At 46.3% G+C, this 23,013-nt stretch overlaps 11 protein-coding genes across 11 annotated transcripts; 7 read left to right on the forward strand and 4 right to left on the reverse strand.

Moving 5' to 3' along the window:
* Nucleotides 1–24: 24 nt before the first annotated feature.
* Nucleotides 25–705, forward strand: N7478_008833 (uncharacterized protein; the record flags this gene model as incomplete). The annotated part of the gene is made up of 3 exons (XM_056925047.1): nt 25–213; nt 268–477; nt 538–705. 3 exons carry the CDS (start codon nt 25–27, stop codon nt 703–705), a joined length of 567 nt encoding a protein of 188 aa, XP_056777773.1.
* A 69-nt stretch (nt 706–774) lies between these two features.
* Nucleotides 775–1,102, forward strand: N7478_008834 (uncharacterized protein; the record flags this gene model as incomplete). The annotated part of the gene is made up of 2 exons (XM_056925048.1): nt 775–916; nt 969–1,102. 2 exons carry the CDS (start codon nt 775–777, stop codon nt 1,100–1,102), a joined length of 276 nt encoding a protein of 91 aa, XP_056777774.1.
* A 151-nt stretch (nt 1,103–1,253) lies between these two features.
* On the reverse strand, nt 1,254–2,894 carry N7478_008835 (putative MFS sugar transporter; the record flags this gene model as incomplete). Its single annotated transcript, XM_056925049.1, has 2 exons — nt 1,254–2,605; nt 2,690–2,894. 2 exons carry the CDS (start codon nt 2,892–2,894, stop codon nt 1,254–1,256), a joined length of 1,557 nt encoding a protein of 518 aa, XP_056777775.1.
* Nucleotides 2,895–7,053: 4,159 nt separating this feature from the next.
* Nucleotides 7,054–8,525, forward strand: N7478_008836 (uncharacterized protein; the record flags this gene model as incomplete). Its single annotated transcript, XM_056925050.1, has 8 exons — nt 7,054–7,284; nt 7,351–7,507; nt 7,584–7,798; nt 7,865–8,062; nt 8,127–8,154; nt 8,213–8,328; nt 8,387–8,418; nt 8,474–8,525. 8 exons carry the CDS (start codon nt 7,054–7,056, stop codon nt 8,523–8,525), a joined length of 1,029 nt encoding a protein of 342 aa, XP_056777776.1.
* A 910-nt stretch (nt 8,526–9,435) lies between these two features.
* Nucleotides 9,436–11,404, forward strand: N7478_008837 (MFS transporter; the record flags this gene model as incomplete). Its single annotated transcript, XM_056925051.1, has 6 exons — nt 9,436–9,570; nt 9,632–9,703; nt 9,770–10,132; nt 10,192–10,944; nt 11,009–11,122; nt 11,192–11,404. The coding sequence occupies 6 exons, from the start codon at nt 9,436–9,438 to the stop codon at nt 11,402–11,404; spliced, it is 1,650 nt and encodes a 549-aa protein (XP_056777777.1).
* Nucleotides 11,405–11,591: 187 nt separating this feature from the next.
* Nucleotides 11,592–12,368, reverse strand: N7478_008838 (YoaK family protein; the record flags this gene model as incomplete). The annotated part of the gene is made up of 1 exon (XM_056925052.1): nt 11,592–12,368. The coding sequence occupies one exon, from the start codon at nt 12,366–12,368 to the stop codon at nt 11,592–11,594; it is 777 nt and encodes a 258-aa protein (XP_056777778.1).
* A 422-nt stretch (nt 12,369–12,790) lies between these two features.
* N7478_008839 (Oxalate decarboxylase OxdC) lies at nt 12,791–14,429 on the forward strand (the record flags this gene model as incomplete). The annotated part of the gene is made up of 4 exons (XM_056925053.1): nt 12,791–13,186; nt 13,251–13,375; nt 13,500–13,714; nt 13,783–14,429. The coding sequence occupies 4 exons, from the start codon at nt 12,791–12,793 to the stop codon at nt 14,427–14,429; spliced, it is 1,383 nt and encodes a 460-aa protein (XP_056777779.1).
* Nucleotides 14,430–14,666: 237 nt separating this feature from the next.
* Nucleotides 14,667–15,664, reverse strand: N7478_008840 (M50 family metallopeptidase; the record flags this gene model as incomplete). The annotated part of the gene is made up of 4 exons (XM_056925054.1): nt 14,667–14,873; nt 14,934–14,978; nt 15,041–15,403; nt 15,551–15,664. The coding sequence occupies 4 exons, from the start codon at nt 15,662–15,664 to the stop codon at nt 14,667–14,669; spliced, it is 729 nt and encodes a 242-aa protein (XP_056777780.1).
* A 1,384-nt stretch (nt 15,665–17,048) lies between these two features.
* N7478_008841 (GH92 family glycosyl hydrolase) lies at nt 17,049–19,632 on the forward strand (the record flags this gene model as incomplete). The annotated part of the gene is made up of 2 exons (XM_056925055.1): nt 17,049–17,708; nt 17,761–19,632. The coding sequence occupies 2 exons, from the start codon at nt 17,049–17,051 to the stop codon at nt 19,630–19,632; spliced, it is 2,532 nt and encodes an 843-aa protein (XP_056777781.1).
* A 682-nt stretch (nt 19,633–20,314) lies between these two features.
* On the reverse strand, nt 20,315–20,524 carry N7478_008842 (uncharacterized protein; the record flags this gene model as incomplete). Its single annotated transcript, XM_056925056.1, has 1 exon — nt 20,315–20,524. The coding sequence occupies one exon, from the start codon at nt 20,522–20,524 to the stop codon at nt 20,315–20,317; it is 210 nt and encodes a 69-aa protein (XP_056777782.1).
* A 201-nt stretch (nt 20,525–20,725) lies between these two features.
* N7478_008843 (uncharacterized protein) lies at nt 20,726–23,005 on the forward strand (the record flags this gene model as incomplete). Its single annotated transcript, XM_056925057.1, has 1 exon — nt 20,726–23,005. One exon carries the CDS (start codon nt 20,726–20,728, stop codon nt 23,003–23,005), a length of 2,280 nt encoding a protein of 759 aa, XP_056777783.1.
* Between the last annotated feature and the right edge of the window lie 8 nt (nt 23,006–23,013).

The following is a 23,013-nucleotide window of genomic DNA, read 5'->3' on the forward strand; positions in this document are numbered from 1 at the left end:
TTGCTCAACTGTGAATCATGAACGATGGCATTTTCACCAACCCCGAACAACGAGGATCCAGTGACCCTGCGCACTCGAGATCTCGTATTTGTACTTATCACAAATTCGCTATGCCTTGTCGCTACATTACTACTCGTTTTACGAGTCTACACGTATCTTTATATTGTCCAGAGAAAGGGCACCAAAGCCCTTATGTGGGCAATTATTGCTTGGGTATATTTACCATACATTCCCGCCCTTTAAGTTTGTATGTCTAACGGTAACCAGGCTTTAGGATTTCCTTGCATGATGATCTATGATTATGGAGTTTTCCAGCCCAATCTGAAATCGCCGCACCTGTATCGATTCTCAGCTGTCATTTTCATGTGCTTTGCTATATCTTTCGCCAGACTCGGAATACTCATGTACATATTTGATATACAACGGGCAGCTTATCAGCCGGGAAAACATGTTTTATTCGGTGTTGTTCTCTTGAATGTAAGTGAGATACATGCAATTTGGTTGCGGAATTTGAGCATTGCTAATGAATAGATTTAGCTATTCAACTCTAGTATTTTCGCTATCGTGGCGTTGACTTACATGTTCTGCCATGAAGCAAAATATGACCCCACCCATATCAGTTGCCCTGCGAAAACAACAGTAATAGAGCTTTTTATTGCTGTCGGTGGTATGTCTCAATTCCAGCACGCTTGGGTATATACATAATGAATCAAATAACTAACTTTGTATCGTGGATTTCTAGCATGGAGCGCCTTGACAGATCTGCTACTTGCAATGTATCCCGGACTTCTCATTTGGAATCTTCAAATCCGTCGAAAGATCAAGCTGATCATAGCGCTTTTGATGGGCCTCGGCATAATCGCAACAGTATTTGCGATTGGTAAAATAATTGACTTCGGCATTATGGGAGCTAGGAGTGAGTTTGACTCAAACTGAATATCGATGATAACTACTAATATAGAGAATAGGTCATGCCTATTTAGGTAACTTGTTTCATGTTATCGAAATGTGGGTATTGCTAATTGCTTCAAGTGCTGCTCCGCTTTGGCCTCTTCTCAAGCAGCGAGGGAAGGAAAAGTCAAAAGTAGAAGAGGAACCTTGATCGTGCAATGAGTAGTTTAATTTTTTCATCTATTCAGTTTTCGTGACACGTTCAAAAATGTTCAACATGGAGTTCCAAGTTATATAAAAATACATAGCCCTCAGAATGAAGTCGCTCAAAAGAAAATCATAACTTCGTAAAGTTTGTCGCTTCAAGTCTTCTTACTTTCCACGCCTCCTCCTTCAATTCCCTTCGCTACCTCGATATCAAAGCCTTGAGTATCTGCAACGTGAACCCTAGGTAGAGAACGGGCAATGCGAGGCGGATCAAAAATGCTCTTGGACTGGAGGAAAATCTCATCTATTTCTTCCAAAGATCTTCCATTCGTTTCCGGAAAGCAAAAGTACACAACTGGTACAATTGCGGCATTTAGAACGGCAAATATAATATAATAGCGCCATGAAATGGTATCAAATCCCACGGGCGTCACTTCGGCCAAAAGGAAGTTGAACATCCACACTGCCGCCGTGGAAACAGCACTGATCGAAGCTCGTAGCTGTAGTGGAGCGACCTCGGTCGCATATAAGAAGGTCAGTCCGGAGTAGCCGACTGTAAAAATGAATTCAAAGACAAATAAAAAGACTACAGCTGCGATCATTGCGCCCGAGCTGTTGCTCATAGAGTTGGTTCCTGCAAGAATTGCCATCGAAACAGACATACCGACAGCAGACCACAGCATGAGAACCCGCCGACCGAGACGATCGATAGTAAAATAAGCGAGAAATCCGCCTAGGGGCTGAGTAAGGCACATCGATGCAGCGAGGATTCGAGATTGAACTGCGTCAAGACCCAGATATTGTTGGAAGATTGTTGTTGCGTAATATGTGATCAAGTTGATACCACACATCTGTTGGAACATTTGGCCACAGGCTGCTAGTACAGTTCTGTGGAAAAGACGCTGTTCGCCCATCTTCAGCATATCCTTAAAGGATCCTGATCCTGAGAGGACAAGAGAGGTTTCGATGTCACGGATCTCAAGAGTTATCTCTTCACAGTCTTCCTCCACGTCGGCCAATGCTGCTAGAATAGCTCTAGCTTCCTCAGACCGGCCCTTTTTGACTAACCATCGTGGTGACTCAGGGAATTGCATAACAAAAGCCATGACAATTAATGACAGAATAATTTGGAAGGCCAGGGGAAATCGCCATGAAACGGAGCTGCCTGTGACAAAGTAGAAACCGAAATCGATCCAGAGCGAGACGGTGATACCAACGCCAATGAAAATCCCATCGGTCACCACATGGGCGCCTCTTTTCGTTGGCTTTGAAATTTCTGATTGCCAAACAGGCACGGTAGCGACATATCCGCCTGTGCCGTATCCCAGAACCAGTCGAGCAACGATAAACTGAGCGAGGGAAAACGAAGTTGCCATCAACACAGCTCCGATGAGTGAAATGAGAGTCGTGATAAAAATGACTCGGCGACGACCAAGAATATCACCCAGTTGAACGCATGATAATGAACCGAACATTCCTCCTATTGTGTACAACGCAACGACCGTTCCTGTGGATGAGAGTGTTAGCAGCGGTCCAGTTAAGTTGCTCCCACTTTATCTTGATCTTCTTGCTGCAACTATTGGGTAGTTACCTTGAATTGTCGAGTTGGAACGTTGTTCTGCGCCCGTCGTAGTAAGCGTGTTCATTTGGGGAAACTGCTCAGAAAATGACTTCAACGTCAAAAGACCCCCAGTGACACCTTGATTGTATCCATATGTCACAAATGCTGGACAAACGACCAGCCACATGATTGCCCGACTCAATGCCGGGCCACGAAGGCCGAAATAAGGTGCCATAATGTGAGGGGCTCGGCGAAGAAATATGCACAAGCAATGTCGAAGTTGAGTTTAGGTTAATGATCATGTAACGATCAGGAACTCGTTTTCTCGCCAAGAATAAATATGAAGAACGATTGAATTCATCTTACCATATATGTATGGTGAGCCATAACTGAATATTGCCTGTCGGCGTCCTCCGACCGATGGTGACTGAGGATTCCAGCAAAGCGTGGGCCATCGTGACCCCGGACCGAGAATTGAAGGTCCTCATTGGCGAGGCCGAAGGCGATATACGGCTGGTTCAGTCCCGATTCTCGGAAATGTGGGGACGAGGACTCCAGCCGAGAGCGAAAAGCAATTGATATTACCTAAAGATAATTTTTTCCCCAGATTTGTGTCCTGTGGCACTCCAGGTTCTGGGACTTGCGCTCTCAAGGTTCCCCAGAATGGCGCTTATTACTCGGCATGCCTAGTTTCAACCCGAAAAAAAACACCATCAAGCCTTAATAAAACCTTAAAAAGAAAGCTTTCGTAGGAATGCTCGCTCATAACGATAGCAGCCACTCAAGACTTGAGTGTTGAGGTGCTCCACTTTATTCCATCGGACCCGGCCGACGACCACTGCCAGCCAACCCGAGGTTAAGATAATGATACTGGATGTCAAGTTTATTTGTCTGCTGCTCGGGCAGAACTGTTGATAATACCCGGGATGCCGGATCATCTTATCTTCTGCCTACCCCTTTCACCCGATATGAGGACACGCGCCCAGCTAAGTCTTGCACCTAAAATTTACACGTAATTTCCATAAGCCAATCATGGCCGCCATTCAGAAATTGGATAAAATATCCCGACCACTCAATATATCATTTCTGGGCAATTTTTGGTCCCAATTTTGATTGTCGCATAAATTCAATCCCGACATATCTCAATGACTAGCGTTATGTAGTAAAAGGAATGACGTGGACCATGACGATCAATATTATGTATTTGCTTAACCTGGTTACTAACACCGCTAGGTTATCACAGCTGGACTACCATTTTCCGCTGTCATTAAAATACATATATCAGCAGATTGAGAATTCAAATCGCCACGAATAAGTATGCTCAAATTGAGATATGAGAATATGAGCTCTCATTGTCGTATACCCAGATATTTACAAATCAAATCAAGGATGTTTTCTGGAGGCTGCCATATCCAGGCCACAGTACAAAATTTGCAATCTTACTAAAGCAAGACAGATTGTTCTTACTTCATGTAAAGGATACTATCTAGGGATCCTTGAAAATGCTGCATGCCGCTGCATCCTCGTATTATCTCCGCATCTCTGCGAAGATCCATTCAGGGTCCCCGATTTGACACCTCTGATGCAAAAGTTTACCTTGTGCTGCATCTTGCCGGGGGCGCCCAGCCCGCGATCGGAGTATAAATAGAAAAGTACAAAGTTTAAAAGTTGTTCTAGCCCAACTAGTCGACATTCGAATGGAAATAATACCTAATCACTGCGAGTATCTAGAATGAGTGGAAACTAGGGACGTTGTGCTTCTTTTGGAGGCTCTATACGGTGTATGTTTCAAGGTTGCTGTGCTCAACAAGACCGAACAGCGCGATTTCGAGTTTCCCAAGCATTTTTGTTTGACCTCAGTACTCGGAGATGGCTAAAAAAAGATATAAGTTTACTAGTAGACACCCCAATTCTCGGGAACATATAGTAAATATCCATAAGCTCTGAATACTGGCCTTGGCATGTGTAAGCCAGTGTCAAAGAGCCGGCCCATAAGCTCCCAGGTGCTGTGTATCCGCAAGATGGCAATCGCGAACTATAGTTGGCTATGGGCTTGGTACTATCTCAGGCACTTAAGCCTCCAGTGCAGTGCCCTTTACTCGGCATATTTCAGGCAAAATTCCAAAATTGCAAAATAAGTTCTGCGTCAAATCCAAAAACTCCAAACTATCTTCAGCAAAAAGGCTATCTTACATTCGATTCTGAGCTGCTGTTGCATGTAGCATACTGTTATATACTTGTTTGATAGCGTACTGGCTTTCATTATTTTGCGAGCCTTAAAAGCTCATACCAGTCGCTGCTGTTCATCTGTATTGTATGAATCAACAAGTGCAGTCCCCTGACTCAACTATCAACGGCGTCTTTGAAACATTTTTGGCTGAAATTCACGCCACGCTCAGTGTTCTTGCTCTCATCGTACCAACCATTTGTGGTCGCATATATGGACAACGATAGGCTAGCACGTAGTTCTACATATATTGTTTCCAAGCCAGGAAGCCCTCGAAGCGCTTGTGCAGAAAATCAAGGAGATATTTAAATATTTACATCCGAAGGCCATGATTCATATGCGTGGACAGCAGAGGGATTAAACACGTGTTTACAGCGACGCATAATCGGATTATAAAAACCGTCCATATTTCCGTCGATCGACGGAAATTAGAACACTCCGACCAGCGTAATGCAGATCGTTTCAAAGATACCGATGCACTTCTTATCGTTCATCAAGCATACATGGAAAGATTTAAGATGCAGAACTGTATAAAGACTCTTTCATTCGCAATACATGGAGCAAAAATCGAGTCCCAAAGCCATAACTAGCGCGGAAATAGAAGTGTCATTGCGTCATTACTTCCGGACCTTGGGGCTCTGGAAGTTTTCGAGCCCACAGTGCCAGCGAACCTTGAAATTATCTCTAGTCATATTCTGCAATATTAACGCCCATCTATGACCCGCCAGATTTCAGGGGAACTGTGTAGGCTCATTCATCTCACATTCCGACCGTAAAATAAAACCGGTTATCTAAACTAAACTTCCCTGATGGGTACTTGCCCCAAGGTTCTAAACCTGGAGAGCTCCACTTTCCCCGGACTTTACCTGGTGAGGTCTCCGTAGAGGCCTGATCAGATGGCAATTATCCGGTTGTAGCCGACTGGTTGCATTTTATAATTCTATGGAAAGAGAAAACCATGATCATTTCATTTTGAATACTGAAATGTGAGATGAATTGGGTCTGTTGAACTCATACCCCAAAGGATCCTCAACAAAGTAGAGTAAATGATTATCCGTTGTTGGGGAGCTGGATTCATGAGCTTTTTGAGCTATTTCTTTTTAATTAAATACAATGACAAGGGTGCGAAGGCACCTTCCACATACATGCAAAGACATCTGACGAATGACCACGCGATGGATCAAGCACATCGTATCGCATCCCTCGTCCGGGTATGGCGCAGCCAAGGCTTTTTGGCTGTAGGATCCCTAGACTAACTTTCTGCTAACCGCAAGCCACGTTGCATCGTTTCATTGCTAGGCGTGCCTCCTGTCCTCTGAACTTCCGGATCCCTGTCGATAATTTCTTGGCCTTTGAGCTCCAAGGCGCAAGAGCCCCCTCATAATGTGACATCGGCTTACCGCGGTCGCCCTTTGATACTTTGCTTGGTCGAGCTGGTTGGCCGTACATTAGGCCCCACGTCCAGGCTCAATCATAACACCCAGCTATGTCGGTCGCATATCGACTTCTTTGGTTTCCCCTCATCGTTTCCTGATCCTACTACTTCTACCGTCGAGTGAGATATCCTAAGTGAGCCTGAAATATTCTATTCTCAAAAGTCAAAATGGCACACCTCCACAGCGACGTAATTCAAGGCGACCCGTCGCATGGTAAAAGCGATCCAGCACATCTTGAGGCAGCAGGCAAGGATTCTGTTGATTATAGGCCTACATATAATGACCCTTTCGGAGATGAGAGCTTTGCTGAAGTGAGATATCGCACATTACACTGGTGGTAAGCATACTTCGAGTCCATCTGTAATTCCGAGGTGTTCTATCTCTTCTTCTTCGTCTTTCCAACTGACGCGAAAACCCATACGCAAGGCAATGTGGCATGAGTAAGCTATTTAGAACTTGAATCCTTATCTGTGTCCCGAAACCTGTCTAATCATTATTCCTATGATAGTCATGATTGCAGAGACAATATCTCTGGGTATTCTATCTCTCCCTTCAGCTGTGGCAACATTGGGTCTAGCTCCGTGAGTTCTTCTCTCAAGATGCGATCGCAACACAACAAAGACTGAGACTTCTCCAGCGCGGTGATCCTGATTGTGGGATTGGGCTTACTTGCTACATATACAGGATACGTGATTGGTCAAATGAAACTACGATATCCTCATATTCATAGTATGGCAGATGTTGGAGAAGTACTCTTTGAGCCTCTGGGACTACCCAAATTTGGTCGAGAGTTTCTCGGAACAGGTCAACTACTTTTCCTAATTTTCATTATGGCCAGCCATATCCTCACATTTTCGGTTATGATGAACACACTCACCGATCATGGAACTTGTTCAATTGTCTTCGGTGTTGTTGGACTAATCGTCTCCTTTATTTTTGCTCTACCACGAACGCTACGAAAGGTATCTTGGATGTCAGTCGCATCTTTTATTAGTATTTTCTCAGGTATCTTTCACTGAGAACTCCAGCTGTTTGAAATATGCTTACATTTCACGCCCCAAGCACTTTTGGTCACGATCATTGCTATTGCTATACAACGACCGGGAGACGGCAAGGTTGATGTGACTACAAAGACCAATGTTGCCACCGGATTCTTGGCCGTGACAAACATTGTTTTCGCTTATGGTAAGTTAAAAGTTTCTCTTGAATATAAGGCAATTAATTGGATTGTGTACCTCATTTAACGTTCGGAAATCAACAGCCGGTCATGTGGCATTCTTCGGATTCATTTCGGAAATGGAAGTCCCCACTGACTATCCGAAAACGCTATTCTTGCTCCAGACAACCGACACATGTCTGTATGTTTTGGCTGCCGTGGTCATCTACTATTACGGGGGAAAAGATGTCAAATCACCTGCTCTCTCGTCGACCAGCGCTACCACGGCCAAGGTGGCGTATGGTATCGCGATTCCTACGGTGCTACTATCACATATTTCACAAATAGAACATCGAAGAGAAATACATGCTAACGAATTGATATAGATTGTTATTGCGGGCGTTATCAACGGCCATGTTGCTTCAAAATACATATATGTACGCCTATTTCGAGGAACGGATCGTATGCAGAAACGTACCTTTCTGTCAATCGGAACCTGGGTCGGAATCACATTTGCCCTGTGGGTTATTGCCTGGGTCATTGCAGAGGCGATTCCAGTCTTCAATGATCTTCTAAGTTTGATTGTAAGTAACAGTTTGTGGTCCGGCGTCAGAACCTTTGAGGAAACTAATGGATATGTGTGAGCAGACTGCTCTCTTTGCTAGCTGGTTTACATGTGAGCAACTTCCAATTCCAGGTATAAAGACATACAATATTGATAACATCTTCGACAGACGGCCTGAGCGGAGTATTCTGGCTTTTCCTCAATTGGGGGAAGTATGGTGCAAACTGGAAAAAGATGTTTCTCACAGTCCTCAATGTGATTGTTGTTGTGATCGGAGGCTGTCTGGTAAAACAAATTTGTTTGAAACTTTAAAGGAAAAAAATATGGCTAACATACTGTCTAGTGCGGAATGGGTCTTTGGGTCTCCGGCAAAGCGTAGGCAAATCTAAATCGAACCTCATTTTGCCTTGTACTATCTAACTCTTCACAGAATCCATGATGACGCGAGCAATGCAAGCTTTTCGTGTGCGGATAACAGTTAACGCTTTGAATGTTCCATTATTTATGAAAGTGATAATAGGTTCTACTGGTCTATGAGAGTCAGTTGCGTCGAGTCGTCGTCGAATGTTTTCTTTTTGAGGCACCCGGTGCTCAGGTACAATAAGGTCATCGTTCTTCAAATTCCTCAGTGTATTTCGATATAATACAAACTATTGGGTTTGGCTCCTCATAACTTGAAATGTTATCATAAGAGTTAGCCTAAGAAAATTAGGACTCTGAAAAATGACTTTTTGGGTATTTAGAATGATAGAGAGAGAATCCTCTTTTTCATCGAGTATTTTAAAGTAGTTTTAGTATTGTAGGATTTACGATATTTGCCTAATGTAGGCCTCTTTACTTCCTTATTTTTGCTCTACCACGAACGCTATGGAAGGTATCTTGGATTTTCTTAAACTGGGGGAAATATGGTGCAAACTAGAAAATAATATTTTTAACAGCTCTCGGTTGTTTTTGTGATCAGAGGCCCTGGGCAGTTAACGGGTTGTTTATTTGATCATTCATGAAAGTGCTGCAGTAGTCGATTCCAGTCTGTCGGAGTCAGTTCCGTCGAGTCGCTGCCAAATATCCTCTCAATAAGAGACTCGTGTTCAAGCATCATAGATCTATCTCTGTACAAATTTCTCGGTGTATGTCGCAATCTACCTTCGAACCGTAGGAGCTCCCTTCCGTAAAGGTGTCGTACATACTGCGTCACCCAAGCCAGCATATCTACACGCATCTTTACGCGTTCAAATTTCGCGCATGAACTTAAGGAATTTAGTTTGTTGCTCTAGTATTCATAGTGGACTATCTCATAGAACAAGCTGAAGTCTAATTTAGTCAACTGAATATTTCTGGCCTCCAAAAGAGCTAGTGCAACATACCAATACCAGAAAGTCTCAGTATCCCATTATGGCAGAATCGTCCACTGATGACATTTTCCTGGATCCACCCAAAAATACTCAATATGCAACGGACAAAGGATGTCAAACAGAGCTTACAGCAGCGCCAATCTACTTGGCCGCTGATCCTCGCGACTCCGCCAGCGTAAGAACTCTCATTGCGCCCGATGATATATCTGGAAATGTATCCGATACCTGAAAGACAGTCGACAAAGATATCAGAGACTCGGAAAGGAAAAGAATCTGCAATTGTGGACTGGGACGGAGATGATGATCCAGTAACTTGAATTTGAAAATCATATTCCTGCCTACAAATCCATCTAGATGATCTAATTTGTTTTTAGGAGAAACCAGAGAACTTCAGCCGACTGCGAAAATGGATCATAACCGTGATTTCAGGACTTATGACTATATGTGTGACGTTTGCCTCGTCGGTATGTAGTACTGCGACAAAAGTAACTGCGAAGCACTTCCATGTCTCTGAGGAGGTAATGATACTGGCCACCAGTCTCTTCGTGCTAGGCTTCGTATTCGGACCGATTATTTTCGGACCTCTGTCAGAGTTATACGGACGCAAGCGACCGTTGTTTCTGGGTCTTTTTGCATTCTCCATTTTTCAAATTCCAGTTGCTGTGGCACAGAACCTACAAACTATTTTCATATGTCGGTTTTTGGGTGGGTTGTTTGCTAGTGCACCACTGGCTATTGTAAGTCATGTCTCATCAAATTTTACAATAATAAACTAACTGTACTTCTTTTGATATAGGTATCTGGCATCTTGGCAGATCTTTTTGAAGATCCGGTTGAGCATGGAATTGGTGTTGCTGTCTTTGCAAGTGCTACATTTATTGGCCCTGTCGCAGGGCCTATTGTCGGCGGCTTCATCACCATGTCTCATTTAGGCTGGCGCTGGACCGAGTATATTACTGCCATAATGACGTTTTTCTTCTCGTCAATCGGCTACCTTCTCATTCCAGAGACATTTGAGGGGACTTTGTTAACAAAGCGAGCGCAGCGAAGACGAATCGTTACGAAGGATTGGTCTCTCCACGCTAAGGCTGAGGAGAAGGTAGTGAGTCCTAAAGATATTGCAACCCGGTATATTCTCAGACCGTTCGTGATGCTTGCACAAGAACCAATTTTGATTCTTATCACACTTTATATGGGCTTCATCTATGGATTCTTGTATATCTGCTTTGAAGCGTATCCAATTGCCTTCCAGCAGCTGCGTGGGTGTAATGATGATGTCGGCGCACTCCCGTTTTTGAGTATTATTTGTGGAGTCGTTGTGGGATGCATGATTATTATTACAATTTCTCTGACACGATATCGAAATATCATACGATGCACTGGAAGTGTCAATCCCGAGGAGAGGTTGATACCCATGATGATAGGAGGTATTCTCTTGCCAGTAGGTATGTTTTGGTTTGGTTGGACTTCCTCACCTCATATCACATGGATGCCTGAAGTTATTTCCGGGGGTTTCCTTGGGGCTGGGGTGTTGTTGATATTCTTGCAGGTACGTATTAATTGCAGAAACATGTTTTCAATATAGACATATTCCGTGTTGCTAATTCATGAAGGGTCTAAACTACATAATCGATGTTTATACTATGCATACAAACTCAGCCATCGCAGCCAACACGTTTTTCCGATCATGGCTAGGCGCTGGTTCTCCATTGTTTGCATCACCGATGGTCAGTTGATAAGTCTGTTCTGAAAAGTGATCATTTGCATAAAACTTACACTTGCCGAATGATCTATAGTTCCACAACCTTGGCGTCAACTGGGCAATGACACTACTCGGATGTCTTACTGCGATTTTATTCCCCGTGCCCATTGCATTTTTCGATTTTTGGGCCGAAAATACGAACGTGGAGCAAATTCAGCGTGGACGCCTAACTTTCGACAAAGAGTCTCCGCATCTTCAAGTTTACAGATGGGGCAACGATACGCCGGTTGAGATATTTCGTTTGTGATGTATTCTATATTTATTATGACCGGTGCAAAGTTCATGGAGACCGTAGAGTTGAAAGCAATAATTATTTGCATGCCATCTTTTGCTCTTCTAAGTGTAATTGTTAAAATTACAAGGTCGGATCTGAGCTCAGTGAAAGCCAACCTTCCGCTGGCATGAGTATTAATCTTCAAGCCCGCGATCATTAATTAATCCTGCTTTTTCTCCCATCCCAACCAAGCCAGCACAATGAACGTCTTCAAAATGGCTGCTGTCCAAAGCGCACCCATCATCCCAACAGAGCTATGTGCCCAGAGTCCTCCCAAAACAACGCCGATAATGAGACATATTACAGCCCCCAGCCGACGCAACTCCTCACTATTCCGAAATACCTTCAGCGACAAGAAATCCTCATGAGAGAATAAATCACAGTATATACTTGTCAAAACAACACTGGTAAGGCTATTGAATTTCAAAGCCCGACTAGCAACCGCTTGCCCACTACTCTGGAACGCGACCAAAGCAATAGGTACGAGAACAAGCCAGCTCAGATCTGCACCTGGGACAGGACGAAAGACAGTAACGATTGTAGCAGCGACCGTGATGCAGAGTAATTGTATGATGAACGAAGTGGTCAATACCCATCTTTTCCGCGGGGAGAAAGTCCGATGAAAAGTTGAGAAAAATAAAGAGCCGAGACAAAATCCGCAGATTGAAACACCTGATTTAATCCATCGGTCGTCTTCTGTGCCAACTAGACCGAGACCGAAATATACAGTATTGCCAGTTTGCATGGAGACAAAACTGCCCCAAATAAAGACAGCCGAGCTATCCAGTAGCCCAGTTATAACGTAACAGGCAAGGAGAAGTAAATCGCCATAGTGGGTGTCAAGCTCTTCGCGTAGGTATTGAGCAAGGCCGTGTGGGCGGGATGGCCTCGCACCTCTATCTCCGAGTAGTGGATCTGTTTCGTTGTCGCTGACCATTTCGACTTTGCGTGTAATTGGGATCTAGGCAGAAATGAACTGTATGTGCTGAGAGGTGCTGAGGCCTTTGTACCTCGGAGTCTCCCTGTTTTGACGGGGAATTCCCAGTTCTCCTCACTTAATTCCCGGTCGTCTCCGCACGAAGAAAACTCTTGCATGCGTCATGGGCCCCACCGAACCCACTATTAAGGCTTGACAAGGTTAAGCTCTCAGACCCTCCAAGGGAGAGATGATATAATCCTCGCGTCTATCACTGCTGGAAAATTCATCCTAGGCATCCATGAACGGATAGACCGGATGAAGTTGGAGAGTTGGAGAAGGAATGAAAAGGTTTAAGTTCCTCTTGTGCGGGGTTGCTCTCTTAAAAGACTCCCGGGCCCTTTACACAGCATAGCCGTTTCGTATCACACACCACCCAGATAATGCATATTTTATCCAAAAATTCCATTGTCTCATTGAGTCTGGTGATAGCTCTTGTCCAGGGCATCCCAGCCCCGGATAATGCTATCCAAAGACTCTTGCAGATTCCTCCGGGCCGTAGTCAGGGGGTATTTGGTCCGGGCGCTGACACTGACACTGGCGCTGGAAATCCCCCATTTACCCCGGGACATCGTGACCCTTTCGATCACAAGGTTGATGCCATTGGTGATGATCGGGAGCCTCTGCCTTACCGTGGAGGTAATGGTGCTTCCATTGAGGGCCCAAGAAACAAAGACCGTGAAAAGCAGAATCCCGATATGCTCCGTCCTCCCAGCACTGATCATGGGAATATGCCAAATATGCGCTGGAGCTTTGCCGATTCACATGTCCGAATTGAGGTCAGTCTCTATTATAGATGTTGATACGTATGAGTTACATCACGGTTACTGATATGTTATCTAGGAAGGTGGATGGACCCGACAGACCACGATTAATGAACTACCAACGAGCCGAGAGTTGGCTGGTGTGAATATGCGTTTGGACCAGGGCGTGTATCGGGAGCTACATTGGCATACTGAGGCTGAATGGTAAGTTCAAGTTATTACGGCGTTCTACACTAGCTACTTATGACTTGTGTGCGACACAAGATGTCTTTTGCTGGAGTCATTGGTATTATTCAATCCCTGCTGGACGTAAAGCTAACTTGGAAAGGGCATACGTCCTCGCAGGAAATGTCCGAGTGACTGTCCTCGACCCGGATGGAGGAAGCTTCATTGATGACCTCAGCGAAGGCGACCTCTGGTACTTCCCTGCGGGCTTTCCACACTCGCTGCAGGGATTGGGTCCCAATGGCACTGAATTTCTCCTCATCTTCGACGACGGTGCATTTTCGGAAGAATCCACATTCATATTAACTGACTGGATGGGTATGTTCTTAATCAAAAAAAAAAAAGAAGAAATTCATAAATATGCATTCGCTAATTCGAGACCACAGCCCATACACCAAAGGCAGTGCTAGCTGAAAATTTCCGAACGAAGCCCGAGAAACTTCTCTCCATCCCAACCGCCGAAAAATACATTTTCAAAGGCTCAGTGCCAAACAGTATCGAGCGCGAAAAGCCCCCCAGTTTCCACCAAAGCAAAATCCAATTCACACATCACATGCACGATCAAGAGCCTCTCAAAACAAGCGGCGGTCTCGTGCGGATCACAGACTCTACCAACTTCCCAATCTCAAAGACAGTGGCAGCGGCCCATTTGGAAATTGCACCTGGGGCATTACGCGAAATGCATTGGCATCCCAACGCGGACGAGTGGACCTACTTCAAGAAAGGTAGAGCTCGTGTGACTATTTTCGCGGCAGAGGGAACTGCTCGTACATTCAATTACATGGCGGGTGACGTTGGGATTGTCCCTCGGAATATGGGACATTTCATTGAGAATTTGAGCGATGATGAGCCGGTGGAAGTACTTGAGATTTTCCGCTCGGATAAGTTCCAGGACTTTTCGTTGTTCCAGTGGCTTGGGCAGACGCCACAGCGATTAGTTGCGGAACATCTTTTCGGTGATGATAAAGAGGCTGCTAAGGATTTCTTGAAGAAAATTGAGGGGGCTGAGAAGGAGCCTATCAAGGACACTTGATCTCACTAGATGGATAGTATGGCTTGGGAGTGAATAGGGTCCCGAGGTCTCTGTAATGGAAAGCTCCATAGACGCAGCGGTCAATTGGAACTTGCTGAGGAATTTCTCATAAAGCTGTACAAAATGAATTGCTGGGTATTTATCGAATAAGGTCGAAGCGCACTAAGGCAAGACTTGAATCAAACATCGCGCGCCATTGCAAATTTTCGGTCGTGAATATCGTGAAGCTTATATCCCTTAGGTAGGAATGAAGTGTTTGGAATCATTCTCCTGTTGACTGAAGGATTCGGGGAAGGCAGCAATTCCACCAATGATTCCAATGGCCATAAAAGCAAGAGAAATAATAGACCAAAGCACACCCCAGCACTGGGATGATCCTCCGTATTTCTTAGCAAACACGCTGGCATCGGAACTATTGACTTTGCGGAGGATAAGGTCATCACACTATGATCAAGTTCATTCATTAGTACCATTCAATCCAACAGAACAGGAACAAGAACTTACAATATCCCAAACACTATACAGCGATGACATGACACCGATGAAAAGCTAAAAGTTCCAAGTTAGGCCTCAAGCCCCCCAAGCATCCTGTTGTAGGTGTCTGAACTTACCACAAACCATCTCAGGGCCTCGGCGTGGGCAATAAACCAGCAAGCCACAAGCAAGCCGACCGCAAGAAGAACAGTCCCGATAGTCAACCAGTCTTTGCGCGCCCACCAAAGTGTCAAAAGAAAGCACACTGCAAGAACAATGCTTGCCACTTTGCTAGCCACGATATCAAATCCAGCGAAGATGAGTAAAGCGCCGATAACCGATGAGCCCAGATAACCAGCAGGTAGCGTGATGGCAGACACTCCTCCTCGCATATGGGTTACGCCACCCTCATGAGGATCAAGTGAGATCGATTCAACCTTTCCACCCGTGCAGCAAGCTGTGATCGCATGACCGAATTCATGGAACGCAATAACCAACATCTAGTAGTATTCCATGTTAACCAACGCTCAGGTGTTGTTTGTTGTTTACCAACACTGGATCAGGGAACTATCGTATACCTTAAAAGGCCATAATGAGTACCGCAAATACGGCAGGTTCCACAATAACGCTATCACAACAACATATACCGCCATGATTCCTAACGTAATGGACTGTGTATGGTTGACGCTTAGGCTCCGTTGGGCCAGATGCGGGGCCGCGTGGAGCGCCCGCTCGCCTAGGGCTGAATATATGGCGGGCATGGTGAGAAGGATTTCCGTATATGGGTAGTGTCTTCTTCAACCGGATGAGGTGATATAAAGGTGTGCAGTAACCAAGCTGACTTGAGAGCATCCAGTCCTTTTAGTATTGCGGCCAGGAAAGATTGTTCTCGTGGACGCGTCAGGAATGGACGCGCATGCCATCTTGGCGGTTGGTGTTTCACTGTGGCGCGGCGGCTCTGATAGGCTCAATAGAGACTGCGGTGTGGCTGGCGTCGCGGCTTGCCGCTTTACTATTAATATCGAGATGAGTGGGTCATTTAGGCTACAAGGCTTGGAAAATGTGAAGAAATTCATTTGGAGGTTTGATGAAATTTATGGTATAGACATTGGGTATGTGAAGTATCAATAAATCTCAAGACTTTCGACCATTCTAGAGATTCTGCCCAAGTGTTTTGTAGCTGCTGGATTCCCGCTATTGTACAATGCTATACAATGTGGAGCGGATTAAACTATTTCTCCGTACCCCCCGGGCGGTATAGCCTCGGTATAGCCTCACCATACTAATTCTGAACTACTAGGTGTTATACCACTAGACTACCTCGGTTAATTATGATATATTACCTCCGTTTAACTATTTATCCATACCAGTATTATATTACCGGACTAGTACCGGGCTAATCGCATATTGAAACTTCACTAATACCAGACTAATACCATACCAATACGGAATCAATCTCAAAGCTGAGATCTATATATAAAAGATTCAAGCTCCAGGGCTTATTTTAGGCTATCCTTTACTACATCAATATTCAAGAAACAAGGGTCCAAACAAACAAAGTGATCGGATACATCGAATAGATAAAAACATATAACCAAGAGTCACTAGCAGGATTGGCGTAGACCAGAAGGCACACCACACCTTAACATTAAGACCCCCAGTTTCTGCTATACGACATACAGGTAAACACAAGTCATAGCAAACACGACTGAAGCACGGAATCTTCAATCAGACACCGAACTGAAGCTTCTCAATTACCGCAACTCCACAATTTCATCTTGATTATCCCCACAAAAGACCCATGCGCGAAGCGGGCTCAAGAATCGTTACCATATCCCAGACTAGGATGGATCTACAGCCCATAAGCAGAGCGGGGAACTCAATGCGACCCTGCCCCCGCAAATTCCCCCAGAACAATTACGATCAACACTGGAAAGCCACAGGGTTACCTCTACCCCAATAAGTCTACCCCATACTCGACCAGTGAAGCTTAATATTCACCGGTCGGCAATTGCGAAATTCAGCATGCGAGCTTGGTCCCACTCAAGCTCTTCATCGCTAGTGAAATCATAATTAGTAGGGGTTGCCCGCATCACCAAAATCCTTGTTCATCCAGGCTGACTTAACTGCAGTGATCGCTTCAAGATGAGGGACTTGTACACGATTCTTCCCTTCCTGCTCAGCCTTACGAGGAATGTCGCCGGACACTCGACGCTTCGAGCTGATATTTGCGACGCGAATACAAATGCCAATTACCATGAAGATGCTGGTGTACTCCAGTACGCCAACCCTTTGATTGGAACAAATGGCCCCTCCCCGAATAGTAATGGCGGGATGATTCCCTCGGTCGCGCCTCCGTTCGCCATGACTCGTTGGACACCTCAAACACGAGAGAACTTCATTTCGCAGTGTCCATATGGCGAGGGCGACGGTCTTATCCACGGATTTCAAGCGACACATCAGCCGGCTATATGGATGGGTGAGGCAGGCCAGGTGGTTCTAACCCCTGGAATGGGCGATGTACAAACTTCGTTTGTGAACCGTGGACTGGCTTTCCAGAAGAAGGACGAAACGAGCACCCCTTATGTTTATGAAGTGCTTCTTGATGCGACTCAGCTCTTGAATCGGGACTTCAATGCTACAGCTGATTATGCCCATGACGGACCAGATCCAGGTGGTGCTGGTGCTGTGCCTGAGAATGTTGAAGAGGGCGCAAACGGTCGAACAAGGAAACGGAGTGAAACGCAGATAGGAATTGCTTCTGAATCTATGGGGCAAGACGGTACATATACAAAGTCTATTCAGGTGAGTTGCGTCGCTGGCGTGGTCAATGAGAGCTATGCTGATAATATCACAGGTTGCTTTATCCGCCGGTGCTCATGCAGGACATCTTCGATTTGATTATCAGGACTGCAGTGATTCTGCAATGGATGAAAGGGCAGAACCTTGGGTTTTCATTGAGGTTTCTCGCCAGAACTGGACGGGGGAAGCCAACATAGATACTGAGGCTAGGGAGGTATACGGCTATAACACGGAAAGACAAGATTATCTACTCGGGCCAGACCATGCCGAATCATTCAAGGGATACTTCGTTTCTCGATTCTCTCAGCCATTCGCGAGTTCGGGCGTTACCAACGGAAATACCACAATTGAAAATTTCCATTCCCGTACCGGCAAATCTACAGGTGCCTTTGTCAAATTCCACTCAAATGTGACTACCGTCGAAGTTCGAACTGGCATTTCTTATGTCAGTGTGGAACAGGCACGTCGCAACCTGGACATCGAGACCCCAGATGGCTCATCGTTTGAACGCACCGTGAGAGATGTGAAGGAAGCATGGCTCGAAAAACTAGACCGAGTCACCATCGAAGGTGCCAACCAGACTGACTCCGATCACGACCCTCGTACAATCTTTTACACAGCTCTCTACCATGCCTTGCAATACCCCAGTGACTTCTCTGAGCCCGTCTCAGTCGATGGAAAACAACGCACGTTTTACTCCGGATATACAGACAGCGTACATACCGCAGAGGATTCTTACTACCAATCCTGGTCTATCTGGGATACCTACCGAGCGGAAAGTTCACTACTTACGCTCTTTGCGCCAGAGCGAGTAAACAGCATGATGCGTTCATTGCTTCGAATTTTTGATTGGAGCGGCTGGCTACCAATGTGGGCCAATATGATCGAGACGAACATCATGATTGCGACAAATGCCGATGTCGTACTAGCCAATGCACTGGTGCGAGGTTTCCGAGGCTTCGATATTGGCAAGGCCTGGACTGCTGTGAAGAAAGACGCTTACACGCCCCCAGAGCGAGACACGGAGACTCTTTACTACGACCGGGAACCGAATACTTCATACGAAGTGCGCGCAGGACTAACGGCATATATGAAGCAAGGATGGGTCTCAAATGATGGCTGGTCAGAAGCTGGAAGTCGGACTTTAGATTATGCATTCGACGACTATGCTTGCTCTATTGTGGGCGCTCATGCTGGCGCAGAAAATGCCTCGATCGAAGCGCTTCGCTCCCGAAGCGGTAACTATGCAAAGATCTGGAACAACGAGACTCAATTCATGCAAGCCCGGAACGGAAACGGAAGCTGGGCAAATAATACATGGGGCTGGACAGAAGGAGATGACTGGGTCTATACTTTCGATGTTCTCCACGACGTAGAGGGTCTAGCCAATCTTTTCGGTAGCCGGGAAGCCATGCGCGATAAACTGGACGTCTATTTCCAGGGTGGACACAATGACCAGACTAATGAGCCGAGTCATCATGTTCCGTACCTCTACTCGGTTCTCGGATACCCCGATAGAGCAGCAGAGACAATCCCCGGTATAGCTTGGTCGAATTACAATGCTACAAGCAGTGGACTTAGCGGAAACGATGACCTTGGTCAAACGAGTGCCTGGTATATTTTCTCGGCTCTTGGATTCTACCCGGTTAACCCAGCGGGCGATCAGTATGTTGTTGGGACACCATTCTTTGAAAAGACTACAATCCGTTTCTCACCTGAGGCTGCCCCGGGTGGCCGCGTCAAAGACCTTATCATTAGTGCCCCGGGCGCACCTACCAAGCCATACATAAAGAGCTTGAAAATTGGAGGCAAGAAGGTTGACTTCCCGGTTTTGACGCATAGTGATATTGTTAGCGCGGGAAGCATTGAGTTTGAAATGAGTGAGAACCCCACTGCATGGGGAAGAGTCCCTACATGGGAAGTGTGAGATATGCGAAGATTGCCTACTTGGATCTAGAGTTAGAAATTCCCAAGTCACTTGCATCAAATATAATTACCTGGTCCTGAAAATATTTTGCATACATAATGTGAAATAATCCACTTGAAATGCTATGCACAGTTCGCTAAGACTGAATTTCAAGGTTTTCTTAAAGCCACTGGTCGGAGTTGTAATAACTTGAAGCTCCACTTGTACTAGTATATTAACCGAGGGCAACTACGTAGTAGACAGGGAGGTAGACAGTACTCCAGTTAACTATATTTCAAACGGTGGTCATAGGAAACTTTGCGTTAAATGTCCACAAGTTTGACATTTATTACTTAAAAGACCCATATCAACCATCTAATGGGCAGAATCTTGCTCATCAACGGCACTTCTTTGGCCATTTTAGCCGCTAAGTCGTGCTTGGCATCGGCTAAGGCCAGGCAGGTAAAGCTCCAACATCGTCAGCCAATGCGGAGTGCCCCCGGAGCTCGCCCCACAATTCGGGAGCAACAGGGTGCAGAAATGCCAGAGACAGAAGCGATGAAGAAAAAACTCAATTGTTCGGAATATCGGCATACCGACTATGTGAAGACTGGAGTTACTAAATGCTCAATACTTCTTCAAAGAACCAAAGGCTCGATGCAATCTCATCCTGTATCAAATGCGACTGGCGCAATGACTCTTCTTATCCTCTTTCCCTCGAATCCGGGGACGGCAATGCGTTTAAGAGGGGAAATACTCGGCAGGTCTCCGAGCGGAGAACTCGACACGAGCCGATGTAGCCAAGATCTGTGGAGCTAAAGGCGCCACTAAGCTCTTCTTCAAGCCAACTGACATCAGCAGAAGAGCTGATCGTCATTAAAATTGACGGGGCATCTTGTCCTTGACCAGCCATGATTGGACTCGCCGTGACGTATGAAGGAAAGTTAGTAACAGAATACCCCCGGTGGGTCGCGCTTGACTGTCATCTGGAGAGTTCTTCGGCAAATTCGGAGAGCCCAAGCTGCATGCTTAAAAAGTTAAGGATTGCCGGTTTTCTTTTTCTTTTTCCTCTTTTTTTTTTCCCAGATCGACACTTGTCAGTTTACTCGCCAGGATGCTTGGGGCAAAGACTTGGATCTGGACGACACTTGCGGCGTCGGCTGTCGCCGCTCAGGCTCCTTTGGACCTGGGAAGTGGTTTCAAGCTTACTGTTGACCAGTCCGCTAACCATTTGACTGTTACCGGTCATGGCCGGGCTATATGGGAGACTGTTCCCGGTAAAGCTTTCTTGAGCGCTAGCTCTGGACTGGATGAAATTGTCGATTCAAGTGGAAACTTCAAGATCACCGACGTTGATGAGAACAAGTGCTCATCTGAGCGGATTACTCAAGTCACCAAGCAAACTCGCCAAGAGAGTGTCAATGGTCACGCTGCAGTCGTGCAAGGTACTCTCTTTGGTTGTGGTAATGGGACTGCCCAGTTCTCCCTGGCACTATACGTCCCTACTCAGTTCCCGGACCGTGTTGATTTCAGTATTAAAATCAATCCTGACTCGTCTGCTACTTCGCTGAGCAAGTTGTTCTTCAGCTACCGTTCATCCCCCTCTGAGGACTTCTACGGACTCGGTGGACAGGCATCCTTCGCATCTCTGAAGAACCAGTCTGTTCCTATCTTCTCCCGTGAAGGTGGTGTGGGTCGTGGAGATCAGCCTACTACCGACCTCGAGAGCACTGACAGCTTCTTCTCCGGCGGTGATAAGCACACCACATACTCTGCTATTCCTCAGTACATCTCTTCGGATGCTCGTGTCTTCTATCTCACCGAGCAAAGCACAGCTTATGCCAACTTTGATTTCACTGACGCAAGCGCTGTCACCGTGAGGTATGCAGCGCTCGATGTTGAGGGCTCATTCATGCAGGCCGGAAACATGCTGGATGGTATCACGATGCTCACAGAATACACTGGCCGTATGCCCGAGATCCCCAAGTGGGCCGATACCGGTGCCATCCTTGGAATCCAGGGTGGCCAGGCCAAGGTCAACCGCATTGTGAACTGGGGACTGAACCAGTCATGCCCAATTGCTGGTGTTTGGCTCCAGGATTGGTGTGGCACCCACACCCAAACCGCCTCTCATATGAATGGCCTCAATGTCTCTCGTCTCTGGTGGAACTGGGAGGCTGACTCCGATCTTTACCCTACCTGGAACAACTTTGTCCAAGCTCTACGTGACCAGCACAATGTTCGCACCTTGTCCTACATCAACCCCTTCTTGGCCAACACTAGTACCAAGCCCGATGGTGCTCGCCGCAATCTGTACTTGGAAGCTACCGAGGGTGGCTACATGATCCAGAACTCTACCATCAACGACACAGCCGTTATTTCCAGCGGACCTGGTATTGAGGCTGGAATTGTCGACCTCACGAACCCCAAGGCCTGGTCCTGGTTCCAGGATGTGCTCGTTGAGCAAGTGTGGAGTGCTAATGTTTCCGGATACATGTGTGATTTCGGTGAATACACCCCCGTCACTTCCGACACTAAGTTTGCGAACAAGAGCATCGACCCACGATTCTACCACAACCAGTACCCCCGCGACTGGTCTGTTCTACACGACACGCTTCGCAAGACCGTTTCTGCTGTTTCTGAATCCCTGATATTCCACCGCTCATCCTCCATGTCCTCCAACCGTAACATGAACTTGTACTGGGTCGGCGACCAGGACACCAACTGGGGCGTCAACGATGGAATCAAGTCTGCTGTGACTGTTCTCGGACACATGGGTCTGTCTGGTTACGCACATGGCCACGTGGAGATCGGCGGATACACCACCACATGGGACAGCAACGGAATCGTCAACCGTTCCGCAGAACTTCTTGGCCGATGGGGCGAGTTATCCGCCGTCTCCAGCGTCGCCTTCCGATCGCACGAGGGCAACCTTCCCCAGGTGAACGCTCAGTTCTACACCAATGCCTCTACATATTCATACTACGCGTACAACGCACGTATGTTCGCCAGTCTGGCTACATACCGTCGTGCGATCCTGGATACCGAGAGCCGCAGACTGGGCTGGCCTCTTGTCCGTATGCCAGTCATCTACCACCCAACCGATGTGAAGGCTAAGCAGATCAGCTACGAGAGCTATTTCCTCGGTGCCGACCTGTATGTCGCTCCTGTTCTTGACGCCGGTCGCAGAAGTGTGCGCGTCTATTTCCCTGGTAAGGGCGAGACATACAAGCATGTGTGGTCTGGAAAGGAATACTACGGTGGCCAGACTGCTATCGTCTCAGCTCCCTATGGCAAACCCGCCGTCTTCGTGGTCGGCCAACCGAAGCACAACAATCTGAAAGAGTTCTTCGAATTTGTCCGCAAGGAGAATGGAACCACTATCCGTGTATAATGATGAGA

This window comes from Penicillium angulare (assembly GCF_028827245.1).
Source record: "Penicillium angulare strain IBT 27051 chromosome Unknown utg000005l_segment0_segment0, whole genome shotgun sequence".
NCBI lineage: Eukaryota > Fungi > Ascomycota > Eurotiomycetes > Eurotiales > Aspergillaceae > Penicillium > Penicillium angulare.